Genomic DNA, 27,763 nt, shown 5'->3' on the forward strand with positions numbered 1-27,763 from the left:
CGTATACCTACTTGTTTTCCTGAGAATGGGCATGGACTTCTGTCGTGCATGGAGAAAGCTGTCCTTAAAGGTCTGCAGGTTTTCTGAGCTCCTTTGTGCTTTAGAGCTGCCTCGTGTGGGATCCTACTACCGCTTTCCTGAATAAACTTCAGTCTGCTCACCTGAAGTCCAGGAGGTGTGCTCTGCTCCTTTTTTTCCTCGCTAGGATCCTCCTCCGCTACTTCATGGTCACTACGGCTGGAGCTGGCGTTGATTACACGTCCCTAACCAGCTCTTCTTTAACAATGAACAGCTGATCTGTGCGCTAGCATCTTTGACCCATTGAGAACTTGTATCACCTTAAGCGGGCATCTGTTTGCCATGTTTTATCATTCCCAAGGTGTCTTCTGTTCCTATTGCCCTACAACTTTTGCTTTAATTCTCTTTACAATATATTTCCCTTAGTTTCCCAGACATGATCCGAGCACTGCACATCTCCTCCCCACAGTGTCCCCACCCTCCCTTTCCTTGTTTTGTGCCCTGTCTCTCGTCGAGCACCCAGCATTACAGCCCCGGTCTGAAAACCAGTTGCAGGGTGTGCTGCGGAGCTGGTGACCCTCAGGCATGAGTCACAGCCCTGGCCTGCTCACGTCTGTGCCACCCTTACCAAAACAGATGAAATTATGATGAGGAGGGGTGGGTATTTAGCTTACTGTTCTCAGGGATAGACTTGCTTCCTGCTTCGGATAACTTCAAAAGGTGACACTTCTGCAAGTAGAACTGAATTTTAGACACTCTGTAGCCAGCAGCAGTGAGAAATACACTTCTCTGTTTCTAACTGTGTAGTTTAGTAACAGCAAGCACAATGGTGCGTATGTTTACAGTAAGAGAAATAGAATTGTAGTAATTTACATCCTGTTGACCACTAGGGAAGTGAAAATGAGTTTTTTTTTTTCTTTTCTTTTTTTTTTTTTTTTTCTTTTTAGCTTCAGCTGAATTCAGTGAGTAAAACAGCTTACACAATGCTAATATGCAAACTGCCTGACTTCGAAAAGAGCTGTTTTCAGACTAACTTTTCTGACCTCAGTAGATAAAGATCAGCCATCAGGAGAGAAAAGAGATCATCATTTGCTTTAAAGTGTGCGTTTACTGTTGCTTATGAGGTATCTTTTTTACAGACTTTTTTTTTCAGGCCAATAGGTGCATTCAGATCAAATAGCATGAGACTCCAGGCTTTGAAATCTTGTGATCTAGTATGCTGATATTGAGAAGTAGTCTGGATGTTTCAGTATTCAGCCCATCCTCTTAAAAGGTTTGTCTCAATCTATTGGATAAATCTGCCAGATGCAAGTTTCTTCCCAGACTCAACTGACCTGGCTACACAACATGCACAACAGCACTGCTGAAACTCCGCACACGATACGACCGTGTAATGGGATTTTGTCCCCACAGCCAGAGACCTCAGAGTTTTCCATGGGCGTCTTGGTGCTCCTGGCTCTGCTTATGGTGCTGCTAGCTTTGGTTACAATCCTTGGAAATGTTCTGGTGATCTTTGCTTTCATCATGGACAGAAATCTCAGGCATCGGAGCAACTATTTCTTTCTCAATCTTGCTATTTCTGACTTTGCAGTGGGTAAGTTGCAATGCTGAAGATATGTAATACTTGTTTTCTAGTAATGTTAAGAGGTGCAAGGGGGCCTTATTTTGGTGGGCATTTTCTTGGAGAAATTTCCTGTGTGCCATGGGGAAGAGTAAGGAATGTTAGAAACTGTATTAAGTGTTTTAGCAGCCTATTATGTCTCAAAATACATCATAATGAGATAAGTAATGCATTCTTGGTCTTGTAAATGCTTTTAATGTTGCTTCAGAAAAAAAAAGGAGCAACTACTGTATGTAAAAAATACTGATTGATGGAAAGAGGTTCTTTGCCACAGTTTGTGATTTACTTTTGCTCCTCATGTAAAACTGCTCATTACACGTCATCATAAGATCTTTACGTTTGACAGAGTAACTGTTTTCTTATGCAGCTCTCTGAGGTACATCAAGGTAAATGGATTACTTCTCTATGCAGTGCTAATGGCCTATGAGTGTATTACATTAGAACAAATGCACTTTACCACTGTAACTTTTCACTGGATGTAACTCAGTGCAGGCTATGGATCAGAAGGATTGTCCTGATGCCAGCAGACTATTGCTTGCATCTTCCATCTGTTTTCCTTATTAGCCTCCTTGTTGCATAGTGTCAGTGCAGTAGTCCTGGAGATGCAGAGGATCCAGTCCTAGTGGGTGATGCCAGGCGAAGAGGCAGGGGCTGTCAATGCCTTGTGCCACGCTCTTGCAGGGTTCAGACCATTAAAACAGCAACAAAAGTTGGTCCAGTGGGAGATGTTCCAGCAAATAGGAAAAACGTCTGTTTTTTAAGTACTTCAAATTACTGAATATGATTTTTTTAGAAGGCTTTTGGTGTTTCAGTGAAGGCTTCCTGGCTCTTTAAATGTAGCAGCTTCAGCACAGAGCTGTAAGTTTTTAAACGTGGGTCCTAGGAGCAGAGGGAGTGATTGTATCTAGAGAAGCATGATAAAATCTTCCTGCATCATCTTGACTTGAGGCTAGAAAGGAAGCATTTCTGCACACGAGTGCTTTCTCTTTAGGACAGTTGCAGAGATCAGTACTCGCTGGTCCTTGAAGAGGGAATAACACTTACCAACATACTCCACTTCTGGCAATACCACCCCTCCTAAATGCTGTTGCTTTGCCAGTGCTGAATAGTGAAATATATTAGGCTAGCCTTGAAGATTTTGCTTCACTTATGCCAATTATTAAAAGTGGTCCCTAATTCTAGTGCCTACCCAATGGGCAGAAACCAAAGGAGCTGGAGCCTTTGCTTTCCTGCTCCTGGCAGACAAATTACTGGAGCTGTCATTTCATTGCTCCAACCTTCTGCAAAGATGTGTTTCTTCTGATATCTTACAATTTAGTCAAGAGATTTAAATACCTGCCTTCTACATCAGCTCTTGTTGTGACTGGCACCCTATATGGTCTTAAGTCAGCCATCAGGAAATGATTGCTCTCAGTATTTTGCTGACCCATAAACCACCTAAATCTAGGACTTCATCTCTGGGATCAGTCTGAAGAGGTTTTATTTTTTGGAGCTGCTGTAGCATTTTTTAAAGTTCTTAGATGTCTGGAAACTTTCCAGACAATGTGACTCATTTTTTTTTGCATCATCTAATTAGTAATAATAAGAATGGTTTCGTATATGAACTCTTAAAGCTTGGTTCTTGCATCTGTATTTATACCTACAGATAAAATCCTTCAATAATCATTTTTTGACACAGTGCCAAACATTGTTTTATCCCACTGAAGTTGATGAGAGCAGTAGTTGTCATCAACAACTCTGAAAAATGAGGGTTATTTTTTGTACAGAATTGATGCTGCTTACGTTTAAGGTGTATGTTAAGACAAACCATCACCACACCATCCTGAATGTTCTGTACATTCTGAGATCTTGCCAGACATTAAAAAAGAATAATCTGAAGAGTTTAAAATGTATCTTGAAACTGTGTACAGTTCTGTATTTGCCTTTGGTGGATCAGCATTTTCAGAATCAGATATTGCAGTATACTTTTGAAAGAATATTAGTGGTAAAATAAAGAAGTTGCTGGCTTAAAAATAAAACACAAGCATGACTTAGAACCATAGAACCATAAAGTTATCTAGGTTGGAAAAAATCTTCAAAATCATCGAGTCTGACCATGAACCTGACCTCCCATCAGCAAACTTCAGTGCCATGTCCACACATCTCTTAAATATCTCCAGGGAGTGATGTTCCAATGCTTGACCACACTCTCCATGAAGAAATTCTTCCTAATGTCCCATCAAACCTTCCCTGGCATAGTGTGAGACTGTTTTCTTGCATCCTATCACCTGTCACCTGAGAATAGAGTCTGACACCCTGCTCATTGTAACTTCCTTTCAGGAAGGTGTAGAGAGAGATGAGCTCTCTTTTTACTGGATGCAACTTAGTGCAGCCTATGGATCAGAGGCATTGTCTCACCAGCAGACTGCTGCTGGCATCTCCCATCTGTCTTCCTTATTAGCCCACTCTTCCCATAGCGTCATTCTCCCCATATCTCTTGTAGAAGTACTTCAGTAGAAGGTCTTCTGGACAAAAGGCAAATGTAATAAAACAAAAAATAGTTCTGGGGTTAACCTTAGTTGGAGAAGCAGCATGATTTAAAACACCACTTAAAAATGGAATGGCTTTCATATCTCAGTTGTTTCTGCTCTATCTGTGGTAGAAGAGGTTTCCACACACCACGCAGCCTCTCCAACATATTGTCTGTAGCATACAAACACTAACCAATCTTACATTAATAAGCTATGCTAGCAGTATCTGTAGATGTGTTTGGGGGGAAAACTCTAACAGAGATAAAAGATAAGAAGATATACAACAATAAGTTTACATTTTGTAGCATAACAACGATGCATAGAATGCTGCATACTTGCTGCAGTACTGGCTTTATATTTTTAGAGACTATATAGTTGGTTAGACTGCAGTTTTCTTCTGTGGATCTTTCTTTGCTGATTTGCCCCAAGTTTATTCCCAACAATCAACATACACTAAGATCTAATACATAGAAAGTCTTCATCAGATTTCACAAGAATGTAAAAATTTCTTTATATAACTTACATATACACCTTAACAGTATACCTTTTTCTTTTTTTTTTTTTTTTTTTTTCCACCTAAATATCAAAATATTGTCTCTCTTTGCTTCCAGGAGTACTGTTTGCAATCTGTAACAACGGCATGGTGTCTCTGTGATTGCTTTCCATAGGTGCATTCTGCATACCTCTCTACATCCCTTATGCCCTGACAGGGACCTGGCACTTGGGAAGAGGCATGTGCAAGCTCTGGCTAGTTATGGACTATCTCCTGTGCACAGCTTCAGTGTTTAACATTGTTCTAATTAGCTATGACCGTTTCCTGTCAGTTACTAAAGCTGTAAGTACCCTATTTATAGTCTCTCTCAGTTTTGTGGCAAGACTGTGGGATTTGGCAAGGCCATATCTTGATATTGGTGATAAGCCCTTTGCCTTATTGGTGAGTACAGGGCCCAGATTAATCGAGATAGTAGCCCTGAGAAAATATGCTTGCGTGTGGAGATAGTTGTGTCTAGATGCAGTGCTGAGCATGCTCCAGCCCGGATCTGGTCAAACAGATCTTTTCTCACAATCTCTGCTGCAGGTTGCTGTTGTGTTGCTGCTTTAAGGAAAGCAGGCTGAGGAGTGAAAAGGCTGAGACAAAAGGCTGGCAAAAAGGGACCAAAGAAGGAGAAAATCTGAAGTAAACTGGATTTGGGTTTGGACCTAAATCAGACATGGGATGAAAAGGCTAGGGTGGTGAAGTGAAGGACAACAGGGAGGATGGCTAGGCCTGAGACGTGGCTCCAAATGACCCTGGAGAAGACTGGGAAGAAGTGCAAATGGGGCAGAAAGTGGGCCAAAGGACAGACTGCAGAGAGCATCTGTGGGTATGAGGCAATTTCCTCTCCATGTCCGAAGCAGAACCCCAAACTTCAAATGCACTCTATGTCTCTGCTTTCTGCAGAGCATCCAATGCACCTCGTGTGTGCTTTATGTCTTGGTTCATACTAAGGCTGGAGGCCAACATTTCACGCTCATTGCACTGTTGGCTGAAGTGGCAGAGAAATGTGGGGCTGAGCTAGGAGTTCCAGCTCTTGCGTGACCTATGAGAATGTCAATATTATGCCATATGAAAAAAAAGATCGGTTGTATTTTTGTTAATTATAATTACTTGAACTTATTACAAATGCCTTTTTATTATTATGTATTTCTGTTATTTAATTTTGTTTTAATGAAAGAAACTGGGAAATCAAACACGAAAACATTTTGTTTTTAAGTGAAATTACACTGGAAAACCAAAGACTCAACATTTACAAAGTACAAACCAGGACAAAGATAAGGGTGATTTTCTGGTTTCATCAGCTAATGTCTGCATTTCAGGGTTGGATTCTGCTCCTATGTGTTCATGGAATGTGCAATAAATGATTTTTCAAGGGTGCACATTAAGTTTGTGACATAATTTCTGTTGACCACTGTGCCACATTTAGTCCTGTATCTTGTGAAGTGCTGTAAAAAACAGTGCAGTTGTCAGTGAATGGGAGTCATTCTCTGAGCAACTATAAAACGTTAATTACTCTGCCAATTCATGCTGCAGATGTTTCAAACAAGGCGTACCAAATTACTAGGTACTTCTAACTCTGATGGATGATCATGTTTCATTGCCTGGACCAGGACCCTAGCACTATGACTGATACCTAGACAACCCCATGTTATGTCAACATCAATAAATTAAACATACCTGAGTGGGCTTGAGCTGATGAGCAAAGATGCAACTCTATTAGCAAATGCTATGCTAAGCTCGTCTTTGGCTAATTCTCTTGGTTCAAATATTTGCCTCTTCAGCTGCAATATTTTCTTTTTATTTTATTTATTTATTTATTTTTCCCTCACAGGTATCTTACAGAGTCCAGCGGGGAATAATGTCCAACCCTGTTGTCAAGATGGTGGCCATCTGGGTCTTTGCCTTCCTCCTCTACTGCCCAGCAATTCTCTTATGGGAACACGTGGCCGGCTGCAGCACGGTGCAGGAGGGGCAGTGCCATGCTGAGTTCTTTGACAACTGGTACTTCCTCCTTTGTGCATCCACCCTGGAGTTCTTTGTGCCGCTGCTCTCAGTCACCTACTTCAACGTGCACATCTTCATCAACATCCAGAGGCGCCAGAGACGTGGCAGCATTCAGGACTCTGAGCCTCCAAGGAGCAGCAGCTCGTCCTGGAGGTCTTGCTTCGTGCTGAGACAAGGAACATCTTCCTTATCGGAAGCAGAGGACAGTGTCTCGTCCTCCATAAGGCCAAAGAAAGAGTCTTTGGTAGCTGAAAGCTTATCTCCATCCAGAGCCAATTCTGTAACCCCAGAAAATGACCTCTCCATTTCTTTTTGTGCAAGGACCAGGTCAAAACTACATCAGGACAAGAAAATTGCAAAGTCGCTTGCCATAATTGTTTGTGCCTTTGCCATTTGCTGGGCACCATATACTTTACTAATGATTATTCGTGGGGCCTGCCAAGGAACCTGTGTTCATAACTCCCTGTACGATGTTACCTTTTGGCTTTTGTGGCTCAATTCCTCTCTGAATCCATTTCTCTACCCTCTCTGTCATGATAAATTTCGAATGGCCTTTATGAAAATATTATGTCCCAAAAAGTTTGCAACATTAAGATCAGGCTCCTTTTAGAAGTAGAAGAAGGAAAAAAAGAAAGACTGAATCATAGAATTATAGAATATCCCGAGTTGGAAGGGACCCACAAGGATCATTGAGTCCAATTCCTGGTTCCACACAGGTCTACCCAAAAATTAAGACCATATAGTCCAAATGCTTCTTAAACTCTGACAGGCTTGGTGCTGTGACTACATCCCTGGGGAGCCTGTTCCAGTGTGTGACCACTCACTTGGTGAAAAACCTTTTCCTGATATCCAACCTGACTCTATTCCCTCGGGTCCTGTCGCTGTCCCCAGAGAGCAGAGCTCAGCGCCTGCCCCTCCGCTCCCCTCGTGAGGGAGCTGCAGGCCGCCATGAGGCCTCCCCTCAGCCTGCTCTGCTCCGGGCTGAGCAAACCAAGGGACTTCAGCTGCTCCTCGTATGTCTTCCCCTCTAGGGCCTTCACCATCTTTGTAGCCCTCCTCTGGACACTCTCCAACAGTTTAATGTCCTTTTTGTACTGTGGTGCCCAGAACTGCACACAGTACTTGAGGTGAAGCCGCACAGCACAGAGCAGAGCGGGACAATCCCTTCCCTCAACTGACCAGCAATGCCATGTTTGATGCACCCCAAGGTGTGGTTGGCCCTCCTGGCTGCCAGAGCACACTGCTGGCTCATATTCAACTTGCTATTAACCACAACGCCCAGATCCCTCTCTGCGGGGCTGCTCTCCAGCGTCTCGTCACCCAGTCTGTGTGTATAGCCAGGGTTGCCCCGTCCCAGATGCAGGACCCGGCACTTGTTCTTGTTAAACTTCATGCGGTTGGTGATCGCCCAGCTCTCCAATCTGTCCAGATCTCTCTGCAAGGTCTTTCCAACCTCGACAGAGTCAACAACTCCTCCAAGCATAGTATCATCAGCAATTTTACTCAAAACACCTTCTAGTCCTACATCCAGATTGTTTATGAAAACACCGAAAAGAACTGGCCTTAAAATGGAGCCCTGGGGGACCCCACTGGTGACTGGCTGCCAGTCTGATGTAACCCTACTTACCACAACCCTTTGAGCCCTACCTGTCAGCCAATTGTTCACCCACCATATTATGTTTTTATCTAGCTGTATGCTGGACATTTTGTCCAGTAGGATCCTATGAGAAACCATATCAAAAGCTTTATTGAAATCCAAAAACATTACATCAACTGGCTTCCCTTGATCGACTAGATGGGTGATCTTATCATAAAAGGAAATTCAATTTGTTAGCAGGACAGCTGTAGTACAGCTTAAGTACAGCTGTATCTGTAGTGGTTGATGGATGTAAGTAGCCAAGGTTTGTAACTACTCTTTTCAGAAGAGTAAACTAGTTACAAAAACTAGGTAAGCCTTTGGTGAAATATATTATCCTTCAGATTAATACACGTGCCCCAAGTTTGTGGACTTTTTCTGGGTATTCCAATTGGCAAGGAAAAGGGTATTGCCTCTGCCTGACTTTTCTTAGTATAATATTCACATTATCTTCATTCTTATTGTGGAAGATACTTTCTTCTATTGCAGTACAGCTTGTATTTGTGTTCATGGGTGATATTATTTAGCTATACGATAAAGGTTGGTTATTTGCCATAAGGTCAGTAGTGTTCAAAAGTTAATATCTTCTCTATTTCATTTCTTTTGAACAGTTTGTAGTGCATTCAGAAGTATTTTTCCCCTTATTATAACATATCCAGGTAATTTATGACTTTGTTGTCAGGCATATAGCAGGATTACTTTCTCTCATTAATGATGTTTGGATATCAGGAGAATACAGGGATTACTTTTTAAAAACAGAGTGCAGATGTTCTCTGCAGAAAGGCATTAGTCTACATATCTGCTCAGATGAAGCAGTAGAGAATTTAGAAGTATTTAGATGCATTAGAAGTATTAGATGCACTTACACGCATCTCTAGCTGTTCTTCAAGAACCAAGACTTTTAAGCTATAGTTTTGAGAGATCATAGAATAATATTATTTCCTATTCAAAAGCATTATAGATATGAAGGCAAGACCTATAATAGCCTGACTGTGATGAGAGAGAGTAAGGAGAATGCATCTGTGAGTGAATAATCCAACAGAGCACCTTTCAAACTTTTGGAACTCCTTGGATCTCATTTGATTGTGTGTCCCCACAAGAGCAGCAGCACAGCCTTGCAAGGGCAGAAGACACATGGCCTGAGTACTCCGATGCAGGAAGACATCTCCTCTCTCCTTGAAAGCACTGAGCAGCTGATCATGAATGGAGTCATCTGCTGTTCTCTCATTTGTAGTTAGTAAGTACGGCCTGCCCTTACTCCACAACAGTGAGAAAATTTGTGGCTACCAGCCCAGGGGGAGATGTGTGCAGTGGTCAAAGCAACTCCATCTTTTTATACTCCCCTCTGGATCATTTCATGACTCCCAGTAGAATTGTAACCTGTGCTGTGAAAAGTGCAGGTCTAACAAGCCTTGCTGACTTCCAAATATGACATAATGCACAGGCACCAACTCAGCTCCACAGCTGAGCAAATCCCTACTCAGTTCAGGGTGCCAGTGGGTAAGCATTACAAATAATTGAGAAACAAAAGTGATTTTTTTTTTTAATCTCATTTGTCCCCTTCCATGCATCTTCTATTTCTATTGTCAGAGGTTATGATAAATGGATAATTTTCTTACATGCTGAGGTTTTTTGATTTGCTGCATGAGCTAAGAAAATGACTGACACCAATGACTACCTATAGTTTGTGTGGTGATGTAGCTGAGAAAATATAAGAGGTAATAATAGAGGAATAATATGAGGTAATCTTCTTCCAATATGCAGTTTCCAAGCTGTTAAGGGTTATTTAGTTACAGAATTTTGGAATTTTAATGTACTAGGTTCCTTAATAAATAAACAGGTGTAACTTTTAAAAATGCAAATAGTTTCTCTTCATCGTGCTGTCAGTAAGTATAAGACTAGCAGATAAATGAACAATAAACACTAAAGAAATATGAGAAGTAGCAGATGTCCCTTTTAACTTCTGGCTTTATTTAGTGCATACTCATATAGTATATTAGTACATTTTACTTATCTCTCTTCTGAATATTCTCCTCCTGGGCTGAACTACCATTTAATCACAGTTACTTGTTGTGCTATATTATGTAATAATCTAAACTCATCTGCTTACACCAAATATGTATATGTATGTGCTGTGGTTTAACCTGGCAGGGAGCTAAGTACCACAGAGCTGCTCACTCAATCTCCTCAGGTGGGATGGGGGAGGGAATCAGAAAGGTAAAAGTGCAAGAACTCATGAGTTGAAACCAAGAGAGTTAACTAGGTAAAGCAAAAGCCGTGCACACAAGCAAAGCAAAACCAGGAATTCATTTGCTACTTCCCATCGGCAGGAAGGTGTTCAGCCACTTCTAGGAAAGCAGGGCTTATCACAAGTAATAGTTTCTTGGGAAGACAAACACCATCACTACAAATGCCCCCTCCTTCCTCTTTCTTTACCCAAGCTTTTATTGCCAGGCATGATGCCTTATGTTATGGGATGTCCCTTTGGTCAGTTTGGGTCAGCTGTTCTGGCTGTGTCCCCTCCCAGCTCCTGGTGCACCCCCAGCCTCCTCGTTGGCAGGGCACCACGAGGAGTAGAAAGTCCTTGGCTCTCTGTGAACACTGCTCTGTAAAAACTAAAACATTGGTCTGTCATCACCACTGTTTTCATCGAAAATCCAAAACACAGCACCATACATATCTCTCTGAAGAAAATTAACGCTATCCCAGACAAAACCATGACACTGCTATCAATCAACAGATATATCCAAGGCAGGTCAGAATACAATAAACATGTGCCCACTACACCAGTCTATTTTCTTTAAATGCAGAGTGTACAAGCTTTTTGTCCTGCAGAGCTTCTACCATTCTTTCAAAATGCAACTTATAAATTCAGTAATGTTGAATATATGCAAACAAATCCTTTTGTGTCAGCCTTAAGTGCAAATGGTTCCTTAATGCTAAAGAAGACATGCTTTTAACAGTGTTAGCAGTAGGGAGTTGAATATCTCATTCTGGTTAGCTTATCAGAGGATATCTGAAACGAAGCCATTGTCATGTGTAGATAAGGACACGCACAGTTATATCTATGAAGTTATATATGTATATACGTATTTGTTCTTCCTCCTCCTTGCTCTTTTCTTTGGCTTGCATCTCATAGCAAAATGATCTCTGGTACAGGCCAGAGCTAGGGCTGAATGCTGTTATCAACAGGGACTTAACTTTTTTTTTTTTCAGCCTGAGGCGTCTTGACATCTCCAGCAGAGCCCTGTGCAAGGCCTGGGAAGAGCAAGGAATTCAAAAAACCCAATAAACGGTGTCAAATTTAGGTAATAGAAGATACTGAGCACAAGGTCCTCGGAAGGATGGTGAAGCACCTAACTCTGCCTCCATTTTGGCTTACTTGGCATGTTGGAAGTTTCCAACATAATTACTCTACCTGGGCAGTGCTTCTTGGTGAAAACTTTGTTTCAGAGGCATGGGCAGATAGTTCAATAATACCCCTGGCTTATTTTTGGCAGCTTTTTTAACTGTACTGGAAAGTAAGTTGGCAATCTGGTTGGTTTTTTCTTCCCCACACTTTGTGAGCTATGGTTAGTGGGATACAGAAGTAAGAAAGAAGCTGATGGCTGGGAAAAATTGAATGGCTTAAATGAGGGGTTAGATTAGCCTCTTTCTTCTTCTGGTGTAGAAGTTACTTTCAATGGAGAAAGACACAGGACCTCTGTAAATTGTATTCCTTATCCTTCAGCCTGGCAACAGAAATATTGGGAACTGTCAGAGGGAGGGTTTAATCTAAGGAGGTATGATCATGGGGGTACCCCATTGACACTGCTGATCACTATTTCTTGTGAACCGTGAGTCCCTGTGGAGGTTGCACAAGTAAGCCACATTACAGATCTAAGTGTTGATGGTATGAAATTCTCCCTACCCCTGCTCTGAACTCGTGGGCAATGCAGTCCTGTAACTAGACAAATAAATAAATAAATAAATACATCTGCATTGCAATGAGAAACAAAGCTGTCAGGAAGCTGGTGTAGCTCACAGTTTGTGTGAGTCGAACTAATGCTTTGTGGCACTGATGCTTAAAATATAACAGAAACAAGGAGTCAGTGCTTCAGGTGAGGCACATGAGGTCTGCAGGTACTGGAAAGGTCACTTACAAAAAAGTCCCAGCATTGCAAGAAGCTGTGTGCCAAATGAATTATTAGGGTACTTGTTGCAAATTAGTCTCAAAGCCAGCTTATCACCCCACACACCCAATACTGTGATGTGATCTGTTAGAGCAGAAAAACAATAATAAAGCTAGTGGATGGTTAGGCCTCAGCAGTTAATGTTTCATTGGCGATTCCTCTGGTGCTGTGCAGTTTTCTTGCTTGGTATGTTATCTGATAAAAGGGTAACAGAATAGCTTTTCTGTAACTGCATCAAGCTAATGACTGGAGAAGTCAGGAACTCCTGGGTGATGGGAAAATGGACCTTGGAGGCAAAGCTGTTGGCAGAGTGAGGAAGTGCTCATGTCCTTGAAAGAAAGAACCTAAAACAGTAATGAACTTGGAAGAGGGAAGTCAACTTGGAAAATTCCAAATGGAAATTTCCCCTTGGAGGAAATTAGAAGAATAGTGGTCGAAGAAATATTTTTTTGAACAACAGGAGGAAAATAGGCCAACAAACACAGCTGAGCTCAGGTAAAAAAGAGATACATCTTAATTTCTCAAGAAGATATTTTTACCACTGAAGACCATTTAGTCAATATAAAGCATACTTTTAACGTAAAGAACCAAGCAGTAAATTGTATAATCTTATTTCAGAGTCCCTGTGTCTGGGGGGCTCAATCAGCCAGCATCTCCAGACAAATGTTCTGGTGAGGGCTTGGATCTTGCAAGCCAAGAGGTCTGTGCTAACAAAAGGCTTAAGTAAGTATGTTGGTTAGAGGGAAAGGTGATACTACGTTTAATGCAAATTTCATTTCTTCCTTTGATTGACAGAACAATATAGGATTTTTCACATACACCTTATTTGGTAAGTGAGAGTGACCAGGCAACTTCCTTTGTTTTGTACAATTTTATATATTTTTTAATCCCGTTTCTAAATACCAGAGTACAACTCTACTTTAAAGTACATAATTTTGTTGAAATTGCTATGACAATGTATGAGGAAAAGGCTTCTATAAACAAAACTCAGATGTGTATCTAGGTGCAAAAGCTGGAAATGAATATAAGGCAGTGTCACATTTTTTTTAGGATGAATATATCTGAATTCTGGAAAGATGGCTTTTTAAGTTTTATTATTGACTTTATTATTTATTATTGATTTATTATTAGTATAGTCCTTCATAAAAAGTCTTCTTTGGGCTCTAACCAAAATAAGTGAGGGCAGGAAAGAATGTCTCATTGAGAAAATCTTAATGAAGATTGATTATTGAAGATTTATTGAGTCTTATGGTTATTTGTGTGACAGTCCTGTGGCCACGAAATAGGCCTTCGCTGCAATGGCTGAACTCACCTGGACTCTCACACCCAGCATTAACCTTGGACCTTGGAGCACTGTTTGGATGGAGGAGGGTGTCCTGCTGTGAGCTACATCGGAGCTTGCAGCTCAGGTTTTGGGTGGATTTCTGAAACTGACCTTGGACCCAGCTTATCACCTCATGTTTATCTCATGATCTTCTACAGCTGCACCTGAGGAACTGAAGTCTTCCACAATGGCATAATCTGTGGTAACATTTGTCTCTCAAGGAAAAATCACACAAGTGGAGCAAATCCAGTCTGATCCCAAGGAAGTTCCTAGCTCTGCCTTACAAGGGTTGTTTACTCTTCCTCCCCAAGGAACTAGAGATCTAGAACCCACAGTTTCTTTTTATTTATTTTACCAAGTTGGCATGGCATGATGTGTAATGCTATCCGACTACTTTATTATTATATTGATCTTCCTTTACCAGCGGTAAGGGGAACATCCTTCTACATATAACATTATTCAGCACTGGTTTTTTTGGTCTTGCAAGCTCAACACTTTTCTTGTATCCTGTAGAACCTGGTTTCCCATTTTGCGTCAAGTAGTTCATGTTCCTCCATACTGTTGTACTGACTGTAGATCTGCTATGGCACGTGTTTCTGGGTGCCTTGCTGAACTGTTCCCAAAGCACACTGGTACAGTTTTTCAAGTATCTCAGAAACAATTGCTGTTCTCACTTGCATTACCATTTTCTTTTTAATTTCCTATATTCTAAAGATATCATTCTCTTTAGAAGATCTACACAGAAATCAAATATCCCCTGAGTAAAACCTGTTGTTAGTAAGTTAGCAGTTTACCATAACCACAAATACCTTCCCTTGCCTTGTAAGAATTTCACCATTTGTTGTCTTCCTGTTGTTGGGCTGCTGTTATTTTTAGGTGGAAAACAAGTGTTCTTGCAAAACTTTTATTTAAAATAAAATGTGAAAAAAAAAACAAAGCAAGCAAACAAAAAAACTGTAATCAGAAATGAAAGAAGTTTAAGCAAAGAAACACAACAAATTTATCCAGAGCAGAAAAAATCAACTCCTCTGTTCTGTTTTTCTACATGTGTTCCTTTGGTTTAAAAACAGTGTTTTAACAGCAGTGATAATGAAGTTAGAAATAGGTTTTAAATAGCATAAAGTAGCATGGCTGAGTTTGTGTGTGGCAAAACTGGAATAGCATCATACAATGAAGGAAGGCAAAGCTCTATTATTATTATTTATTTATTTATTTATTTTACTATGTAGGAGAGACTGTTTTTCTTTAACAGAGTAGAAAATCAAAGAAGCAGACTGTCTCCTTCCTTACATCACCACATTTAGGTATTACACTACCAAGATTTTTCCCCTGTAGCTCTTTATTTTTCAGGATCCGGCTACTATACTTCAGGCTGGATCAAACTTTCTTGCCTGTAAATGTTTGCACAGTGCTCTGATCTTCACTTGGGTGCATACTCTCTCACTCGTTTGCTCTCCTTGCCAAACAACTCTGCCCAAAGTTTTTATCTTGAGTGTATATATATATATATATATATATTTGTGGGAACTCCCCCTTATCGCTCTATCTTTAAAGAAGAAAATTCGTTATACCTATCAGTTGCAACAAAACTCAGTGTAACCAATAGTGACTCTTCACTGATGTTTTCTCTCTTGAGCTGTGGAAAATTTTTAAATTAGCTGCTCCCTTTCCTCCATCTTCTGCAGGACAAGGCATGATGATTTGTGGTTGCCTCCTTCATGCTGGTATCTCTTGGCTCACCCTCTTCTAAAGGAAGATCATTCCTTTACTTTTCACTCCTGCTAAAGAGGGTAGTCACATTTCTATGTAAGTGACTTGTAGAATAGGAGGCCAGCTTTCCCTAACCACCTATATTGGCAATGAAATGAGAAACTCCTCCAGAAAGCAGCTTAGAGAAGGGGTCTGATTAACCCCCCGAGGCAGCAGTTCAGAGGCCTGTTTGTCCCCAGTGCACTTGTGAAGGCAGGCGCTGCGAATGCATCTGCTTGTTTTCCTCTCACCAAAGCCTGATTTTTGACATTTTCCTGTTCCAACCGACCTGTTCCTGCAGATGTCACTAGTGCTACACAGTATTTTTAAACCTTGCAAATCCGTGGATTTTTCAAAAGGTGCCATTGGTATGTACAATACTACGTGATATCACACCAGCGCCTTTCTGCCAAAAATGCCACTAGATCCATTATATTACATCTAATATTTACTTTGCGGTAGAAAACATTAGTGGAAGGGCTTATTGCCTTGACAAAGAAAAGAAGAGTTTAGTCATACAGATAATCATCAGTCAGTGCAGGACTTCTTCCTAAGTTGCTCTGCATAGAAACTGCCTTGTGCTCTGCATTTAAAACAAGCTTTCTATTGCCTGTGAAAAAAAGATACTGAGTTGAGAGCAGGTTCCTCAGTATTGCCTCATGGTAGAAAAAGGTGCCCTCTCCTCTGATGTAAAAGGCTTTGCTCTCGTGATTGCTTTAAGCTATTTAATTGTGGACTGCTGTTAAAAAAGCCATCCAGCTCTCCTACCCTTCCCGCTGTTGCTCCTGCTCCTGGCTATGTGGTCCTGCCCCGCTGTCACCCTGGGCAACGGCTTGTGCAGCTGCACAGGAAACCAAGTCTAAGAGCTGATCCAGGTGGAAAGCAGCCATTTCTATTTTTGATTACTTAGTTTAGGTCGAGTTAGATAGAATACCTTTTTTAGCTTACCACAGAAGCATACAAGTGTTAGATGCTTGTCTGACAGCTGACCCTTTGTCAGCAGTTTGGTTTTCAGTCAGATTAAAGCAACGAAGAAGCTGCAGCTTCGGATATGAGTATTTGGATATATTTCTCAATAATTTTCTACAGGGCAGATCTTTAGCTTGGCTGACTTGGTAGACCTCCAGTGACTTTAGCAAAGTTGTGCCAAAATAGACCAGAGTAGGGTCTTGCCCAGTCTGCACGGTGGACATCTTCATGGGGATCTGCTCAGATGGGCTTTTGGGGATGGAGCATTTCCACGAGAGGGGGACAGATCTCAATTCCGCCACTTTTTCTGTCATGCTAAGGGTCTTAGCATCATTAGCTCTGGCTGAAGCCCTTTGTCTGAGAGAAATTGTAACTTAAAATTAGTGAAGTTCCCTGCTGAGACATTTACATTCAACCAATTCTGCTGCTTTTGACAACTGACTAGACTCTGTCCTCAGGTACATACAAAGACAATATGTCAATGCAAGTGCCTGCATTACAGGACATAGGCCGAATTAATTTCTGGAATAATGCCATGGAAATTAAGTGATCGGTATAGTCTCTGAAGTTTAACTGTTTACATTATTTGTATTATATTTCAGCAATAGTTTCTGGTGTATGCTTATCAATTGGTTTTCAGCCTGTTCTCCTATTGCTGTTTTAGGTTAACTCATTGCCTGGCTTTTCTGGTGGCAGGCACAGTGTTTCTGTTCTGTTCTCCATCACTGGTTTCTTCACACTGTTTAATTTCATAAGGTACTTGTTATTTTTTTCATTATTATACATCAGATTTTCTTCGCTGTGTTCTGCCCGAGCAGTTGCCCCTTTGTTGATGTCTGCACCAGGCCTGTAGGCTCTGTGTATCCTGATATGAGCAAACAGCACTGGCCTCCGACTCACCTCCTTTTACAACCTTATACCTAGTGTTGTTCTCTTCCTCCCTATCATGTTGGAGGAATTAGAAGCAGGGTCCTTTGAGAACCTTTGTGTAAACACTTGTTACTTTTACTTAATGAAGTATTATCTTTATATATTTATATTCCTCCCATCCAGCATGCAGGTTTATGTCTTCTTTGCTACAAGAATTTATGTGTACAAGAGAATGAAGAAAGGAGAATTTAAAACAAAACTGCATCAAAAAGGTACTTTAATTTCATTCTGAGATTTGTGCTGTGTCCAGAGTCTCTGCCTCCCTACAACTTATTTCTTGTGCAGCCACTACGTTTGTTCTCCCTCGGTACTGTGGGAGGACACATCTGTGCAGGGAGGACAAACAGAAGGTTAAGATTAAACCTGTTTGAGCTTTTAAGCCTTGAAAGGCAGACCTAACTCCATTCAGAAACCAGTGTAGAGAGCAAATCCCCAAGATATTAAGCCTGCAAAAACATGTGATGCTGAACTGAAGAGCTGCTTTGTTTTTTAAAATATGTCATAAAACCATGACCAGCTTGGAGAGGGCAATGAGCTTTCCGATGGAGCTAAGGAGATTTCTTCTGGTCCTGTGCTGAGCAGGGCCAAGCTTAATAGGGAAAACTCAAGTCTAATTTGATTGGGCTCACAGGCTGAAAATAGGGGTTTTACTGATATTCCTGCTGATGGGACTTCAGGCTCCCAGTACCACTGGGGGACAGGCGGGGAACAACACTAACACTGTAGCTCCTTCTGAGGAGTGCATTTTTTCATGTTGCACTTGGTGTGAAGCCAGTACTGTTGGTCACCTCTAGTGGAGTTTTGCTACACCTCATTTGGCCAAAATATTGTTTACTTTTTTAAAAACTGCCTGACCTGAGGGGGAAAAGTGTGCGTTGGACTTTCACATTGCTAATAATATCGCAGCTCGATGGTCAGGTCAGGAAGCGGGGACTGCCTCACCCACAGTGGAGCAGCTTAAAATCTGCCTGTAGTGATTAATATTCCTGGCCTCAGACTGTTTATTTCTTGCACTCGAAACCACAGTGTTCACACAGGCCATTGCCTCCCCTCTTTCCTCCCCCCGACCCTCCCAAAGCAAAACTCACCAGTGTAAGAGCTCCCGTGGGTGCTTTTCGGCTGACCTTGCTGCTAGGATCTTTTCATCCCGGATTGTCTGTCTTTCTTGCTTCAGGCCATTAGCCTTTGCCTTGTCCCCTTTGACTGCCCTGAATAATTCTTGCCTTTCCACGGCTCTTCCCAGTGTAGATTTATTAATTGAAAGGAAAGCTGCCACCATGGCCCAGCCACCTGAAGGGCTGCTGGTGAGCCTGCGGTGGGGCAGCAGGCTGCAGAGAGGAACACTCCGCTTCAGACTGCCCTGGTGGCTCCTGCCATCAGCTGTGCTTTGCTGACAGTCAGGGCACTTAGCATCCAATTTAGCTTTTCTAATAAGGGAAAACTGCTCCACAGCTAGGAGGTGAGTTTGAAAGCTGTACCCTGCCCCAGAGAAAGGAGGGCAGAGATCTGAGTTAGCAATGCGACACCATGCCCAGGAGGCAACTTTCAAGAGCTGGGTACCCACTGGGAACCTGGATGTCCAGTCCTGCAAGGGCTCAAATTCTAAATTTTCTTTGTATCTAAAAAAGAGAATCGAGGCCAGGTTTGCCTAACTTATGATTCTGCTCAGACCCATGAGTTCAAAGTTTGGTGATGTCCTCTGATTCTTTTGGTTTTGCATTAAATTTGAGGCTTTAAAATTTTTATTTGTTTATTTATTTTGTCCTGCAAACTTTCATTAAATTCCTGCTTCAATTTATGGCCAAAAGATAATGACTCTTTTAATACCTCAAATGAATGCTATGAATGCTGTGTCAGGAAGTTTTTGACCTATAATCCATCTGTTTGCTGGTCAAGAGTGAATGCATTTGTGGTGTTTGCGTGGAGGGGGAACAAAGAGATGGGGGCTACCCTGAAACAGCTTCATCTGAGCAGATGAGGTGGTCATTAGGCTGCCCCATCACCACTCTGATGGGGTCTGGGGTGCTCCAGTAACGGAAGCTGCTGGTCCTTCAAAGGCACCTTCTTTGCCTTCTCTGTTCCTTAACTGCCCTAAACATATCTTATTTCTGTGTAACATCTCTTATTTCTGTATATGCAAAATTCTCTCTCCATCTGTGTGGTTTTGTTAGAGGAACAGAAAGAAGAAGCAAAACTATCTTTTTCTTAAAGCAGAAGATGTGGTAGGAGGAAGTTCAAGAGGGACATGGCTGCTTAAAACTGAGTAGGGACAGCAAAGTTTCCTTGGAAAGTGAGGGAAGACTTGAAAAAGAAATCAGATGAATAGCTGCCGGTCAGTCTGTGTTTCAGAGTATTGGTGAACATTGTGCAATGCGTGACTAAAATTCCACCAAAGGAGAACCAAATGATACCATGAGGTTATTCATGCAGAAAGCTTCAAATACTGAGGGATGCATTCATTAGTCATAAAATAATGCCATGACATCATTTTATTATTCCTTTCTATAATTGCCCACAACCTCATAAATGACAAAGAGGGGTCCCCAAACTTAAGGAATGTCTACAATACGGAGAGTAAACCACCTCTGAAGTTTGAACCTTCACATGAATACTGACTTCCTGTGTGAAGTCAGCCGAGAGACACATTCGGTCATGACATTTTAAAAACTTCACTGCTTTTTAATAATACAAAGTTTATACTTTTATCTACATACTTAAGTTCAATAAATGTTGATCAGATTAATGTTTGATACAGTGACATGTGATGCTTAAGCTCTTCTATTTTAAAATCTTAGGTGAGCATCAGAGTTTAAGGTGATTTAAGGATTTAGATCAGTAGAAAATAATAAATTGTCCTTAAACCTTCATGCAGCTTAGCTACAGCTTTGCATGCCATCCCTCAGATATTTTAAAGATTTTTTTAAGGCTTCCTCAGCAGCAGAGCTTGCTTCAAATCCATCACATTTCAAAGCTGACTCAGAGTTTCAAGTAGTGTCCCTCTTGAAGTGCTCTATTTTGTGGAAATAACCATTTCCCATTTTTTTTTTTTTTAATTTAATTTTATTTTTTAGTTTAGGCATGCTGTAAGCAGTTGTCTTACGGCTTGGTCTGGCAGTATCACCCTTGTAGGCAGACGGCACATGGCACTGAACAGAACTCCCATGTGCCCCGTCATTGCCAGCTTCAGTGAGAGTGGTCAGCTTGAAGATGAGGATGAAGGGGCCATTAGTACCACTTCGTATAACTGCAGAATAATTTTGGTTGGGGGGGACCTGTGAAGGTCACTTAGTTCAAGAGAAGACATTTGAAATGAACAAGCAAGTTGTACCTTTTTTGTTTTATTTTGTTTCGGTTTGGGTTTTTTTTTTTCTCTGCATTCGTTCCTCTGATTCCCTAAGGCTGTGAATAGTAAGTGAAAGCACACAGAGTACGATGTCACAATTTATGTTGTTTTATTTAAAAGACTTCTAAAGAAGAACTAATATAGACAAACTGTAAATGCTGGGGAATGTTTTATGGTAGTGATATAGGAGTCGCTACGCATGGGATCCACCACAGCACGGTAAATGCATCCCCATAGCACCCTGCCCCATCAAAGCAGGCAATGGGCTTTTGTAGGGCCAGGCTGTGGGGAGACACAACGCCTCCTTCCTGCCTCGCTAACAGACCCAGTTTTGACAACTAGTTACATGATAACCTAGTCAGTGTTTAGCAAAAACTGAGGTGGCAAGTGTTAGAAGTGGCAGCAGATGTAATACAACTTTTTTCTCTATTGTACTTTTTTTTTTTCCCATTGTTTTACCTCCTTTTGTTTTTTTAATGTCTCCTATATTTTGTGGACCTACACATCACTCTGAGTCACTACAATTTCCTTCACAGCCTGGTCACAGCCTTTATAAAGTTTTAATTGAAAATGCCATCCCCTGTTACAGTGCTAGAGGTAGGGAAAACAAAGCAGACTGGCGGAGTGCTTGATTCTCAGCCAGCTGATTTAATAGCAAACAGGATCAGACTCTTTGTATCTTCTTCTGCTCATGTGGAAAATCTGTATTAATGATCAGTAACATCCAGCCTATACCAATAGCTCTGTATTGGTGCTGGGCTTTATTGCCTTCCCTAATTTTATTAACTTATAATCAAATACTAAATAATTTTCAAGGTAATATTCATTGACATTAGAATACAGGAAACTTTTAATACAAATTATGTGACATATTGAAATTACACAGATATTATTGGTTTTTGAGTAATACTGCATTTTATTGACATTTTGCAAATTTACAATAATGCTACTTCAATGCTCTGTTCCCTAACAATTAATCTGAATAATTTGATCTGTAATATTATTCAGAGCATTTTTTTTATTTTATTTTATTTTATTTTATTTTATTTTATTTTATTTTATTTTATTTTATTATTTTATTTTATTTTATTTTATTTTATTTTATTTTATTTTATTTTAATATAGCAATGATTGAAAACCGCTGAATGGTAACAGAAGAAATAAAGAGTTCCTGGGTGTCTTACAGTCCTCTGCTCTCTCATGCCACTTCGCTGGGCCACCCCTTCTCAAACACCTGAGGCTCATCTTGAGGTGTAATCAACTTTCTGTCCCACAGCTCTTGGAAACTTTGCCTGAGCTGCACTGTTTTTGCAGTTAGCTTTCCCTCCAGCCTAAATTTACTCTTGAACACTCTGTACACACAGGTCCTGTGCCAGCGTTGTCTTTTGCTTTAGATAGGACTTTTTTTCTCCGGGGTGCTTGTGACTCATAGCCAGATCTCTGGCCAGCATCCCCCTAGTTAGCCTGAGCAGCCAGACTTCTCACATTGACTTTCCTAACCTTCCTGCTGACCTCTCCACATCTCTTCCAGCTGGAAGGTATCTCCCTGAAATGCGGGCGACCAGGATTGTATGCAGTTTTCCATATGGTATCACCTGGGCCTCATACAAAGCCATGAATGCTTCCCTACATTTCCTGGAAATACCTCCTCTGCTATGTTCAGAGTTACCTTTTCAAGAAAAGAAATTGAGTGAGTCTGGCAAGGTCTACCTTCAGTAAACTCATGCTGCATTTTATCCCATATTGCTTTTACCTCTGCGTACCTCTGCGTTAGATTCCCCACAGACTGCTATTTTAAAGCCTGGTAAGCTATTGGAGTGCCTCTAATAGACCTGTAAATACGGGTCATATTTTTCACCTTCTTAATTGCAGGTCATACACTTGGGGTTCCCCAGTCCTATGGCACTGTCCACAACTTGCTAAGTTTATCAAAGAGATTTGCTAACAGACTCCAAATATCATGTGTTAGAGCTTTCCTAACAAGGCAGGATGTTTTCTCATCCTTCCTATTTCAGCATACTCATCGCCTTTGTCTTAGTAGGAAGTTGCACTTTCAAGATTCAGTTCATCTGACTTACCTACTCTTTTGGTCTTTGAAATCTATAATCTTAGTTACAAAGAAATCTTGCTGTGTTTTGCATCCCATTTAAGCTGAATCTGTTTGCAATAACTTCATAAAAAATATTTTCTATGCACACCTATCTTTTACAGTGCTTTAATATGAACCAAACCAAGTCTAGACTGTGATCATCTCATGTTTGCTGAAGGAAGGTTAATGAGGATGAAGACACTTGCTGGCCATCCAGCTAGTGGTATTGTCAGGCCATACTATCATGAGAAGCATTTGGTTGCTAACCTATATCTAGGCTGTGATAGTCTGACAGCACTTTCCTCTTGAACAACTTCGGTGAGGTTTCTGGGCAGAGCCAAATCTGGTGGTGGAATTTAGTGGCTGTTTATTGGAAAATTCCCCCCAGAGTGATTTTTTGTTTTTTTCTCTCAGGACCTTATTGTATATTGGTGCCATACTTCTTTCTCATCGTGGATTCCTTCTAATATAACTGTGTTATAAAGTTCAGGTTCTTTTTCAAGTTTCATGGTGAAATTCACTCGTCTCAAGAACAAAAAAGAAAATAAAACCAACTATATTCTTCTCAGGAATAATACTGCATGCTTTAAAATATCCCCCTGCTGTAGGTTTTGGAAAGATCAGTGAGACCAAGCACATTGTATAAGCTATTTTCAAAGTGGTTTTAGTTGTCAAAATGAGCTTCTTTTATTTATGGCTTTGATTAACTGTTATTCAGTTTAGGGACTGAAAATTTGGGAAGAATGGAAGGCTATAATGAATGGCCAAGAGAACACATTTTTCTAAAATAGAAAAAACACCAACCAGACTATTCTATAAGCAAATGTGCCCAATGGAGATAGTCCAGACAACTGCACCTGGACACCACCTGGATATAATTAAAGTCCCACAGTGGAAGATGGGTTAAACTAGATGCCAGAAAATTTAACACTGTCTCTCCTTTATTCACCTGCAGTGAAGGGATGGCAGTTGCTCTGAGCTGGATAGCACAGTAGCATAGGCTTTCCTGATTCTGGATACTTCAAAGGGATTTTTTGTTTGTTTGTTTGCTTTGTCTTTTTTTTTTTTTAATTTATTTATTTATTTATTTATTTGGCTCTAGCAGTGTCAATATGCATTGGACTTTCTCTGCTTCTTTACCCTTAAAGGAGCAATTTTGGTACATAAAAGTATAAGACAGCTTACATTGGCTGTGCAATAAATTTTTTTGGTCTTTTCCTTGTTCATATCCATGGGCCAGGCACAGTCCCTGTATGTCTCCTCCTTGAAAGTGTTGATTCTCCTTAAAACAGCATGCACTGGGCCTTTTCTTTCTCTTACCCATTACTGTGTGTGTTATTTATTTCTGAATGCACCATTTAACACTACACTTCAGATACACTCATTTCATGTGCTGTTTTATTATCCTGAGATGGAGAAAACATAAGGAAGTTTGCATGTATTTATATTTGGCCTATTCAGAGACTGGTTTGAAATGAAATGTAATGCTTAAGCTGAAAAAAAATTGAAGGGGAAAAATTAAGTTCAGCGATACAGAATATAACAATCAGTTGGTTAAAAGCTAACATAGTACCTTCATTAAATGTTAAAAATCTCTGTTGAAACATTATTAGCACAGCAGGGTTTTGAAGAGCCAGAGGTAAATAATGACTCAGAGCAAATAGCAAGAAAAAGGTCTGTTTGACCTTATTGTGATCAGAAACTGTCCTCATATATGTTCACAATTACGTCTAATCTCACTATCATTATCATTATATGTGATCTTACTGAGTTTCTGTAGTAAGAATAAATGGATGAAAAGCACTCTGAGTCAAGCCTTTCTATGTATTATTCTGTTTTGAGTTTTGTAGAGGAGCTTGGGACAGAGGTCTGTTGCAATAGACAATGCAAAGGGTGAACTGGTCCCTGAGTGACTTTCTCAGACCTGATGCTCTAAAGAAAGACAAAGTGAGAGGCATGAAATCAGATATTAACATGATTTCCATAACTGGAGGCTGACAGATAAGCTGGATGTGGATTTGGCTGTGCTAGGTGCTTTGTAATCACAGGATGGTCTAGTCCTTGCCTGAAAACCTGTTAACATCTTTGATACACAAACAATAAAATAAAATTAGTACATGAAGAGCATCTTAGCCATATGGAACTCCTTTTCAACCTTCAGGTATCCTGGAAGAGGAGAGCCTGAAGAAGGATCGAGGATGGTGGCTCAGACCTATCTTGTCTATCTTTCTATTGTTGAATTCAGTATTGTTCCTCATTAAGAGAATATATAGTAATATAAATGTAAAACATGCTGATACATATGTAAGAAAAATAGCAATGCTAAAGTCCCTGCCAGTGCTCAGAGTCTTCTGGTACTTCCTCTCCTCTGGTGCTTAAATCTCCCCAGAGTGCGGTGTTGGTGATTCATCTTTACTGGAGCAGCTTGGGGACATGAGGAGCAGTCAGCGCCGTGGTGGGGAGAGCATGCTCCTTGAGAGGGGAAGGTGTGAAGAAGGAGAGGGGAGGGAGCAGTCGGTTGATTTTGCTGCTTGTAGCTGGAATGAGAAGAAAAGCAGAGAGAGGAGTGGGACCCTCGGGAAGAGGAGGGTGGCAAAGGGGGTCTGCACTTTGGGAAGACTGGAAGTCAGGATGTGAACTCGAAATTTGGGATCAGCATGAAGAAGAGGCCAGGCAGTTACAAAGGTGTCACAAAACCTGCTTCAAGTAGGCACACGTGGTAATGTGTATCCGGGATTTTACCTCAGAGAAAAGCTGCTGTGATCAATGTAAATGATGATGAAGAATTCCATCATAGATGGATAGAGGTGTTTCCATTTTAAAATAAATTTGAAGTGACTGTATCTTTGGATACAGGCAAGATCTATAGGGCAGAAAAGATGGTGGTGGTGTTAGGATTTTCCCCATCATAGGGAATAAATGCTGAGCTTCCTCACACGTAAGATGTCTGTGTAGAAAAGAAAACCAGTCTTCTACCTTTGTATGGAAGCGTGGCCCTATTCCCAGCCAATCCTTCAAGTAACAACTGAAGTTAGAACAAAAGAGAATCAAAATGATTAAAGAAAAAGAACTTAGGCAAAAATAAGTCTTGAAATATATATATTTGGGCAGAGTATGAATGTTTAAAAGATATTAATGTACCCTCTGAGAGATAAGGAAAGGTTCTGCCATCTCTTATTATCTGGCTTAGTAGGCTGAATAAGTGAATAATTCAGAGAGCAAAGTTTCTCCAATGAATGAGTCACCTAGACTCCAAACTATTAGCATGCAGCCAAGGCACATTGGAAAAGGAGAGTTCATCCATGCTGGTTTTAGTAACTGCTCCACTCAGTGGGGGAATAAATCTGTTTTTCCTGAGTTAACACAAGATCTGAATAACCATCAATTCCCTCCACAGTATCTGCAGCACAAATGGTATCACAGATGCTTGATTGTGGGTATAAATTAGCATATTATGCCCATAGGGGGAGGCTAGATGGTGATGGTTTAGTAGCTGAAGCCTGCTGGCCTCTGGGTAAGTGCAAGTGTAATGTCAGATGACTCAGCTCACCGGGTGAACAGGAGGGGCTGTGCCTCTGTGAAAGGAAAGGGTGAAAAATGCAGACATATCACAGAGCCGTGCCTCTGCTCCTAGGTGCAGTGGGTGCCTGACAACAATGCTTGCTGATACTGAAAAGGGAGGAAAAAGCATCATGGAAAATTAAACCATTGAGAAGGAAAGGATGGAGAAATATCCAGGTAAAATGTCACTGCATGCTAAGTCTTTCCTCTCACCAACTGATCCATCCTTCTGGAAGCGGTATGACAGCTGCTTGGAGGTTTTGCAAGTTAAACAAGCTATTTTACAAGTTTATAAGCTATCTGCAGAAATTCAGGCCTCCATCTAGAAAGCAGTGTCTGTGACTGAAGAGCCTGATATGATTTAAAAAGGAAAGACAAAACAGGATAGCAGATCTGCAGTTTTCTGCTGGCTGCAGAGAGTTAGGGAGAGGACAGAATGGCTATAGCTTCATCTTGTCACCAGCCCAAGTTAAATACGGACATATACAAAAATCACAGGTTATCGCATGCACAAGCGAAATTTCTCAAGTTTCCCACTCAAACCCCGGTGGGATCATGATTTTGTGAAGCATTGTTGGGCTAAGTACACTAGGATTCAGTAGAATTGTGCCTGCAAAGGCCGAGGAGAAATGGATTTTATCGGGGTTTAACTAAAATCCCATCACAACCCTACTTCTGGTTCCCAGGGATATTAAGCAGCTTCAGTGCTGGACCAAATCAGGAGTGGGGACCAAAACCATCACAGAACAACGATTCACCATGCCAGCCTTTCTGAGACACTGTGTCCTCTCCTGCAGCTTTATTTTGCTTATTGTACTTCCTCACAGCAGGCTTTCCCCCCTTCTTTTTTTCTGTTCCCATCCTTTATCAGCAGGATGTATCAAGAAAAAGGGGAGTTTTTCATGTTCTGGCTGAGCACACAGAGATGTGCCTCTAGGAGTGACACCTTGCAGGCTGTCCTGTGCCATCAGTCACCTGCTGGTGCCGTCTCATCCAAGACAGATCCAGCTCTGCTCAGCAGTCTCATGGCATCCTCAAAATATTCACTGCTAGGTAGGAATCCAGCTGCAGGATTGCTAGAAATGAAATGATTCCTAGGAGGCATGAGCAGGGCTGGAGCAAGTGAAGGGCAAAGGGAAACATCTCAGGCACTGTTGTGAGCTCACAAATGGAGAAACAGACAATGATTTGGGGTAAAACTGCAAGCTCCTGCTCTAGCAGAGGCCCCAAGGGACCCTGTACTTCCCTCAGATCTGCTGCGTGGCAGGAGGAGGTAGCCACATTAACACCCTGCCAACG

At 41.1% G+C, this 27,763-nt stretch overlaps 1 protein-coding gene across 3 annotated transcripts; it reads left to right on the forward strand.

Annotated features, from left to right (window-relative positions):
* Window positions 1-524: 524 nt before the first annotated feature.
* LOC106037596 (histamine H3 receptor-like) lies at window positions 525-27,462 on the forward strand. Of its 3 annotated transcripts, none has more exons than XR_010829649.1 (4): window positions 525-1,612; window positions 4,818-4,984; window positions 6,519-9,564; window positions 26,538-27,462. XR_010829649.1 is itself a non-coding variant. In XM_013183559.3 (3 exons), the coding sequence occupies exons 1-3, from the start codon at window positions 1,324-1,326 to the stop codon at window positions 7,299-7,301; spliced, it is 1,239 nt and encodes a 412-aa protein (XP_013039013.3). In that variant the 5' UTR covers window positions 525-1,323; the 3' UTR covers window positions 7,302-11,519. The 3 variants fall into 3 exon arrangements, 1 of the variants encoding a protein (XP_013039013.3); XR_010829648.1 differs by lacking the exon at window positions 26,538-27,462 and adding an exon at window positions 11,544-14,982; XM_013183559.3 differs by lacking the exon at window positions 26,538-27,462 and having other exon boundaries at window positions 6,519-11,519.
* The last annotated feature ends 301 nt before the right edge of the window (window positions 27,463-27,763 follow it).

This window comes from Anser cygnoides, chromosome 2, assembly GCF_040182565.1.
Source record: "Anser cygnoides isolate HZ-2024a breed goose chromosome 2, Taihu_goose_T2T_genome, whole genome shotgun sequence".
Classification (NCBI taxonomy): Eukaryota; Metazoa; Chordata; class Aves; order Anseriformes; family Anatidae; genus Anser; species Anser cygnoides.